Raw genomic sequence first — 9,066 nt, 5'->3', positions numbered from 1 at the left:
TTTCTATGTGTTTACTCTATTACAATTCCTATGCAAATATTTCAGTGGCTTAGTAAATAACTGTGAGTGGATGCAATGTCTTAAGTTTCTCTTAACCCCCATTATATTAACTAGCCATTCCAAATTTTTTTTAATTATGTAGTCATAAATATTCTTGGTTTTATCTATAAGTAAACTGCAATAAGAAAATTATTCAATTACTGTCTCAAAGCTTCAGGTAGCAATGGTGTAAAAACTTGAAATGGAACACTGATGAGTGAAATAGCAGAAAACTGTCTTGTGGGTAGACTTGAGATTTCATCTCATGTTCCCTTGTCCCTAGGTTTGAATTGGATCAGTGTATATCAGTTCTAAGATCATGCACAGAATAAATCCATACAATAATATATGTTCAGTAGATTGCTTTGGACTCTGAGCCTCATATATTTCATGCATTAAAAGTATCAGTCTTCAAAGGATGACAGCAATTCATGACTTATTTACATATTAAGTGGTTGTTTACCATTAGTCACAGTCTTAAAAAAGACAGTGGCAAATTCTGACAACTAGTAGTCATGCAAATCGTGATTTTTCTAATATTTATATGTAGCAATGATGTTAACAGGAGAGACATTATAGTATTTCAAACGAAAGACTTAGTAAATAAGAATTTGCTTTGGAATATTTGGAATCTTACACAGATGATCTTCAATATATTCCCATTAGGAATTCCTAGGTAAAGTGTTAAGCACATGTTTCATGTCCATCCAAAAATCTCTTCTGAAAGAAGAACAATCTTTTCAGCTGTACAAAAGAAATAAGCAAAGTAAAAATGAAACTAAAAATAAAGCTGTTAATTCTGGATTTATGACTTAGAACAAGTTTCATTCCAGCAAAACTTGTTTCTTGACACTCTCACAGCAGAGGAGTGACATTGTGATATCTTTATATGACAACAGCTTGAAGTAGTCGGAAACATATCATGATGTCCAGGGGGATTGGAGGCTGAATTTCATTTCCATCCAGGCGAAGATATCGAAGGCGAGGGATGTTGCCATGGAAACCATAGTCTTCTGCTACAGCAATTGAGACTGGGCATATTTGAGTACCATTGACACCTGAAAATGTAGATGAACATGTTAGGTAATTTCCAATGGAAAAGCTCATTAAGATAAAATTAATCTTTCAAACAAATAAAAGAGGTTTCCAATTACATTTTTGTGGAGATACTTAAAAGTTAACTGCTTTTTTTGGTGAGCAAAAAAATCTTATCATTTTAACATGATGTAGTCTAAGCCAGTGAATCACATTTTAATTCTGCTGCAATTATGAATAAAGGCAACTAGATGCATAATTTTTCCTTGAACAGAAAGGAAACTAGACAGCTGCTGGGAAACTGAGATACAGCTCTCTGCCCTCAGAGAGAAGAAACCAGGTTAATTCTAAAGTATATGGAACATTGTATTGCAATGACAGTACATTACTTTGGGGTTATAATATTACCTAATAAAGATCTTTCATTCAAAATTGTAACAGTATAATATCAAAGGAGCTTTTAGCATGGTGTCTGTAACTTCTAAATCTGTAGTCTTCTGTTTTCTCAAATGATTCAGTATAGTTGGTTGTAATTGTAAGAATATAACATGAGCAATGGAATACTTTTTTTTCCTAATCTGAAATCTTAGAAATCCTTAATACTCATAATGAACCACACATAGCTTCTTTCAATTCACATAAAATTTGAAACTATGGGCTAAATAGTTACCCATTTTCATAAAGTATGAATAGATTGCTTTCTTTACATTGCCTCCCTTAAGTCACTTCTGTTGCTTGCCTAAAATACTTTTCATGTTTTGTATTCAGCTGTTTAATAGTGAGGCTGCCACTACCCCATTCCAGCCTCAAAATGTCCTTATTGTAGAAAACATTGAAATGGGGTTTGTTTATGAAAGCTGTTGATCAAATTATGGTGTTTTGTAATTAACCTGACTGCTACCTTGTTGACCCCATCTGCAAAAAAGTGGATGGAGAATGTGTGCATAACAGAATTTTTTTACACCATTTGTTTTTAACAGGGAAACGAAAATCTTTCTACCATTTTGTTCTCATATTTAGAAATGATAATACAAACATTTCTTTTGATTGCAATCCCAAAAATTGGTCCAATGTTATAATGAAAATAAAACAACCCAACCTCTTTTTTTTTTTTTTTTATTTTTCCCAAAAGAAAAATCCCTATTTTGAAAAACTGCCCAGATGTTTGTTTGCAACATCTTGGAACTGAACTTCATCTTTGTCATGAGAACTAGATGAATACATTTAGTTGGCCTAGGCCTTAAACTTTTATCATATTCTTGATATCAAAATGTCTTTCCCTGTGTTTCAAAATTTGATTAATGTTTGTAAAAAATTTTATATTCTCGAAAAAACAAACTACAACTTATTTTTGTGTATGAAGCTCTGAAGCTAGCAGCTCCATTATGAAGGAGGTTATTAAAAATTTTACAAGTGTATAAAGACTGTGTAGTAGAAAATATCTGCCTTGTAAGGTCAGCACTACTGTCCTTAGGAGACAAGATGGCTTCAAGTCTAAAGTCTAAATCTCTGTGTTTTCTGACCTAGAAAGTATCCCAGTGCAGTAGCTTTCACTGGGTTAATTACTACAACCTTACAGTGAGGCAGTAGTTATCTAACCAGCTATGAAGAAGTTATTTCCTAAAGATTATGGTTTAGATTTTTATTGTTCTCATGAGCAGTAAATCCTACCCAAATTATCAGAGGAGTAAAAACCTCTTTCCTCTCTATCTCTTTCAGTCCTGTTCATGGGTATATATTGATGAATTTTGCTTAATTATGAGGGATAGAGTGATCTACATGGGTACAATTCACCCTACCTAAACTGACCCATGCAGAATGTATCTGTTGGTCTAAGTAAACCTTTTGGATTCTATTTATAAACTCTGGAGAGAGATGAACACTTTCAAAAGGTGATACACAGCTCCCTAAGATTAAATTATTATCCCTCTGCAATATCCCTCTTTTTCCTTTAAATGAATATGTGGGCTGTATGACTAACCCAAACTAGATCAAAAGTCTATGATGGTTAATTCAAATGTGAGTTCCACCTGTCATAAGCAATATTCTTAAGTGGTGTAATATTTAAAAATGAGACTCTGGAGCTGCTGTAAGGGAAAACTGCAGAAGAGGTTCTCATTAAAGGCTAATACTGTATGTCTGCTGAAGAGTTGCAGAAGATCCTGCCTCTTTTCCAGCAAAATTTATGCTTTAGAAACAAAGTAAACTGGGCTAGAGGATAGACATGGTCTGACATATACGAGTGTGAGGGTATTTCTGTTCTGTTCTTGCAAGCTCTACCTGCACTCCCTGTAGTGCAACTCAACTAGTTGGACTCCCTTTCTCCTTTTCACATAGTATTTAACTGCAGCAGCCATGCTCACCTTCTGGGCTCCTCCAGCAATGAAATCAGTACCAGCTATGGCTCAGGGATTTGACAATAAGTCAGTATCTGTAACCAGACATTCCTTTCCAAATATCCTTTAATGTATTCTGATAGATTGGCATTGTTGTTTGGCTCAAGGACATCTCCCTTTCTCTATACATGAAATAAAGTCAATTCAGAGGAGCTATGCCAATCTCCCGGTGTTGCTCTAAGGCAATTTACTGTGCACTCCCTTTTATCCCTTCTTTGATAGCACTGTAAGGCCACCTGCTTTCCCTTGCTCTACATCACTGTTTCATGCCTTCTGTTCTTTGCTTCCTCTAGCACTCCCTTTTCCGTCATCTGACATCTTCCCAAAACCTTACATGTGTACCTCATAGTAAATATGCACAGATGTGTGGCTTAAAATGCCATGGAACCAGTGTGGTGTGTATCTGTTATAACCATAATTAGTCTTGGTCTTATATTGATTTTGCTTCCAAATTTCAACTACTCTCTTTCCCCTGAGCATTGAGATCCTTGAGGAAGGGAGCACAGACAAAGTCGTGGTTCCACTGAGACCAGTGATTAGGCCATAATCAACTGCACTGTGCTTCATGATATTGCCTTATATCTTCATAAATGGTTTCTGGAAAAGTAAGGCCTTGGATTCACATGAAGAATGGGTGTTATACAATAAAATACAATTAAAGTTAGGCAAATAGTATTTACATAGTTATGTTTCTAGTTGAGTTCTTGCAATGCCAGCAGTGTAGCCATGAACTACCAAGTAAAAAAAAAAATAAAAAAAAGCATTATTTGATAGTTGTGTTTGGTTTTATGAGGACTATTCTGTAGAGAACACAAATCCAGACTTTTACAGTTATTTTTCTTTCAAATCTCATATGTTGGTTATTTTAGAGTAATGACTAGTTATCAGCTTTCTGAGTTTCAGAAAGCAAATAAAATCTGCAGAATTAAGGCCACATCTTATCACTCTTGTCTGATAAAATTATTTTCCTACTTTGTAATCCTAAAGGCCCTTTGAGATATCATCTGTTAGAGCTGTTTCTCACGAAGACTATGTCATTATTATTTACCTTTTTAAAATATTTTTTGCTACTTTATATGTAGTTATTCTTTAAACACTATCAAGGCACAAAAAACTTCTTAAACTGGACAATTTACATTCTGTTGATTTCAGTCCACTCTCTCTCCACTTAAAGAGATAGGAGATAAAATTTGCACCTGAGGCCTCCCGTGAAGCAATTAAAATAAATCGTTTTGTAACTAGGTAGGAACATATTTCATAAACTTGACATCTAATTGTTACATTTCTTGCAGGACACTTAAATATGTTCAAGTTGTAGAATATATATTTTTCCTTACAAGATTTCATACTTTTGTTTTGCAAAATGCAGTTATTAACCTAAATTATTAATAAGTACCTTCCTTTGATATGTCCTTGTTTCATACAGAAGCCAACCCATTAATTTTAGTTAATTTGTGGACAACAGTGACACAAAACAGGAGTAAAGAATCATTTATTTAATTAAATCACTACTACAGGAAGACAAATATAGAGACTTGATTACCTTTTCTGCAGTGATAAATAGAAAGTCATCACTTTGATTTTGGCTTTTGGCATGAAATAAAGGATTTAAGGTCTATATAACTTAGTAAGCAGACACTTTATTGAGTGCTCCTAAGTATCACATCCCCACTGTACCTCGGTGATTCTAGAAGCAGTGCTAGAAGCAGAACTGTGACATCACATCAAGCTTCTGTTGCCTTGGGTACATCTTTTCTCATTTATACAAAGTGGAAAATGTTAGATATTTGAGGGATTAAAACTTAATAACAAAAAGTTTCTGTAAAGTCGGTGATAAGATTTTTCTTGAAGATTAAACCCAAGTGTCTGCGTTTTGCACACAGTAAAAAAAAAGATGGGGAGGATATTCAAGTCTGAAATGTTCAATGTCCACATTCTAATTAGTTAACTTTTAAATAGATTTTGTTGACTACAGTCAACATTTTGTTCTGTTTTAACAGTGCCTCAGTCATACAGATGTAGCTTGAAGACTACTTTGTTGTGCCCATTTCATCTTTTTTGTTTGTTTTTGTTGTTGATGGTGGTGGTGGTTTGTGGTTTTTTTAATTTGGTTTGGTTTGTTTTTTTATATTTCTTGCTTACTTACTCCTAACCTTTCTGAGGGAAATGTAATCTGTTGCCACAAATGGTTATTGGCATGTATATAGCAAAATGTGAATGCACAAATTCTCCTTAGTCCACTCATATTTCTGATCTGCTAGCAAAATATTTTTCCTGTGTGCATATGAACACTTTTCACATGTGGTATTACTTCCATGCACATATTTGATTGTCATATTCTAGACCTGACTTAAAAAACTGGCCTGTGGGAGGTCCGCATCTCCCTGTAATCTACAGCACCCTTTCAATCTCTTTACTTCAAAGAGAATTTTTTGCATTTAAGTTGACCTTTTAAAATAACTATGTCTTGGTAGGATCCCACACAAACAATACACACTTACTTCTGATCCTGTTGTGATCAAGGTGAAGGTGCTCAAGATGAGCATTGATTGGTGGAATTTTAGTGAGCTGGTTGTGAGACAGCTGTAGATCTAGAATAGATGATGCATTAAACCCACTGGAGGGAATACCAGCATCAGATAACTTATTGTAGTTCAGCCTAAGGAAAGTCACTTTGGGTATTGCAGTGAAGTAGTTTTCTGGTATCACTTCAATGGAGTTGTTGTCCAAAAACAGCTGCAGTGTGTTAGCTGGAAGGCTTAAAGGCATTTTCTTGAGTGAATTTTTTGCTATGTTGAGTTGCATGAGATTGCTGAGTCCCTGGAAGGTGTCACTTTGAAGAGCGCTGTCCAACAAACTGTTCTGGTGCAGATCTAACATAGTCAGGTTTTCCAAGTTGCTGAAGACTCCTTCTGGGATTCTGGAGATTTTATTCCTTGCCAGCCTTAGCTGTTCCAGCCCCACTGGTAACGGGGCAGGCACCTCTTCCAATTCGTTGTCTTCAAGGAATAAATAAAGCAGCCTTTTCATCTTGCTCAGCACACCGTTCTCGATTCCACTGTTGGTGATCTTATTCTTATTCAGATTTATCCATCTCAGATGAGTGGCGTTCACAAAAGGCTTCTCTGAAACTGTTTCAATTAGGTTGTTTTGAAGATAGAGATACCAAATTCTTGCTGGGATTGGAGGTATTTCTTTAAGTCCTTTGTTATCACAGTATAATGCATTGGGGAAACTGGGAGGACAAAAGCACTCTCTTGGACACTCAGAAGTGAAGTGAGACCAATGGTCAGGATCCAGGTCATCATATACTTGTCTCACAGTTCGAGACCACACAGAATTGACCAAGACCAAGAGTAAAAAGCTTGTGTAGACTTTTAGAGTCATTGTTTGCCTTGGAAGGGGAGAAAAAAAAAATGATCTGTCTCTCAACAGAACTCTCAGCATGATAGATTAACAAAGCAGCATTGCATGGCAAATAATGTCTCCTTTATAAAGAGCCAAATTTTGTCCTCTGTGGTATTATTACCTATGGTATTTTAAGGAAAAACTGAACAGTCATATAAGAAGTATAAACAGTTAAGTATAATCTGCTGAAGCACATTTCCCTGATTCAATTTAGACTCCATATTGACTACCAGTTTAACTGATGTTCATGCATGTGTAATTTCAAAGAGCCTGAGAACACAGATCCTTTTTCTGCATTAAATCAGTGCTTCTCATAAATTTGTTTAAGTTTTCCTGTACAGAGCTATAAACTGCTTTATATAATGTACCATCTTCGGTAAAACTATTGCTGTTGTGATGATATAAATACTGTTGTACTCAGTCTTTCTCCTTTGAAAATTAATCATACCCCCTTTTCTGTTTTTCTGCTTTTGTAAATTCTAATGGCATCTGGATCAGATTTTCCCTTTTCTCATCACAGAAAAGTGAAAGATCAAAGAGTGTTTTAACAGCTGTCTGTTGGGCATGTTCTTAAAAAGCTTGGAGGGGATATGTTTGCGTAATCCATTCCCTTCCTTTATTTACTCTCTCTTATCCAAAGTTATGAATATCCCTCTCTAAAGCAATCAACCAAGATAAATGTCTGATCTAAATGACACAAAAAGTCCTAAGCAAATTGTATCATATACATTCATGCACCTTTGATCTATTTTACCTATTTAACTACTTGCTTTGTTTAGCCTCTTTGACCATTTAACAATGAAAAAAATCACCAGTGATAATTTGCTCCAAAGAGAAACATTTGTGTAGTACAAAAACAGTGCTTCATGAACTCTGTTATCTTGCTTGCTTGCTGATAAATATTAGCAAGCATTTTGCAATGCAGAGGCAATAAACTGATAGCTGATATTTCTGGTTGAAATTAAAAAGTTATTTTTGTCAAAACGTGCTTAAATAAAAATCAAATTCTCTCATGAGGTTAATGCACCTGTAAGGTTAAGATCTCAGTTACGTTGCTGCATATGATATGTAGTAATTTAACAGTTTTCAACATTTTTATTAGCAGTAACAAGAGCAGTATCCTACAGATCTTTCAGTCTCAGAAACTGCTATCTGGAAGCATTCCAAAAAAGGGCAGATGAAATATTTCTAAAGAATAACATCTCTGATTTACACAGTGAAATGGCACTTTCTCATTGTGTGAATATTCATAACCTTAACAACATTTAAAAAAATAAATATACAGTAATTTACCTTGTTAGTCAAGTTTCTGGAGCTATCTGAAACCAGTTAGAAATCACTGTAAATTCACACCCTTTGGCTGCTAACCACTATGTTTGCTTCCAGTCCTCCTAAGATTTAATTGCATATAAAACATGAAGTAGATGTTAGTATTCCCAGATGTATTACTACACACACCTTATTAGCTATTGTTTCTAATTTGACATTGCTTCAGAGTTTGGGCTTACCTCAGCTTTCTTGGGTCTTCTTCTCTTTCTATTGGTCACTGTTGTTAGACTGTAATAGCTTGAGTCAAGCTACAAGCCTGTTCTACGAACACAGCCTAATATATACGCATCAGTGGCTACAGCTTTTAACCCCTAAAATAACTAAGGCACCTCAGCACCTAGGCAGGGACAGAGAGAAAATCCTGACTTTAATACCAAGCAGCCACAGAACTGAGAGCATTTGAATTTTATGTTTTAAGCAGATGAGACGAATAGATGAAACTAGATGAAACAGGTAACACAAAATATACCTTTAATCCAATTTTTTTTTTTTTTTTTGTCAGGAGATTCTTTACTCACTTACATCATAATTCATTCTCATAATACCTGAACTGGTCACAGAGAATTGAAACCAGTGCCATCTGTTTCTGCGGAAATATTTTATTTGATTTTTATCAAATGCAGATGCTACCATGCCATTTAAAGACATAATTCTTGATTAGGAGAAGAAGATAGGAAAAGCATTTGCTAAGAATTTTCTAATACCATATGTTCATTTCTTTAAAGCTTTAACTATACCTCTTTTTTGTTCAGAGAGACATTTAAATATATTTTTCCAAAGTTATCATACTCTCCAGTGCCTCCTACAGTGAGGTTTGTTTTCAAAACACCAATTAATTATCTTATTTTATCTTTTGTCA

At 34.9% G+C, this 9,066-nt stretch overlaps 1 protein-coding gene across 2 annotated transcripts; it reads right to left on the bottom strand.

Moving 5' to 3' along the window:
* Nucleotides 1-399: 399 nt before the first annotated feature.
* KERA (keratocan) lies at nt 400-8,467 on the bottom strand. 2 transcript variants are annotated; one of them, XM_071765472.1, is made up of 4 exons: nt 8,387-8,459; nt 8,172-8,269; nt 5,972-6,864; nt 400-1,097 (listed from the first exon to the last, which is right to left on the bottom strand). In XM_071765472.1, the coding sequence occupies exons 3-4, from the start codon at nt 6,855-6,857 to the stop codon at nt 925-927; spliced, it is 1,059 nt and encodes a 352-aa protein (XP_071621573.1). In that variant the 5' UTR covers nt 6,858-6,864; nt 8,172-8,269; nt 8,387-8,459; the 3' UTR covers nt 400-924. The 2 variants fall into 2 exon arrangements, with proteins under 2 accessions (XP_071621573.1, XP_071621583.1); XM_071765482.1 differs by lacking the exon at nt 8,172-8,269 and having other exon boundaries at nt 8,387-8,467.
* Nucleotides 8,468-9,066: the final 599 nt, after the last annotated feature.

The sequence above is a fragment of the Heliangelus exortis genome, chromosome 1, assembly GCF_036169615.1.
Source record: "Heliangelus exortis chromosome 1, bHelExo1.hap1, whole genome shotgun sequence".
Classification (NCBI taxonomy): domain Eukaryota; kingdom Metazoa; phylum Chordata; class Aves; order Apodiformes; family Trochilidae; genus Heliangelus; species Heliangelus exortis.
This window is presented reverse-complemented; position numbering and strand designations above follow the sequence as displayed.

What these genes read in the sequence shown, in the direction of transcription:
- KERA (XM_071765482.1), bottom strand. Translation starts at nt 6,857, where the DNA reads ATGACTCTAAAAGTCTACACAAGCTTTTTACTCTTGGTCTTGGTCAAT. An exon ending in TGATCACAACAGGATCAGAA is followed by an intron (nt 1,098 to 5,971) that starts GTAAGTGTGTAT and finishes CTACATTTTCAG; the next exon opens with GTGTCAATGGTACTCAAATA.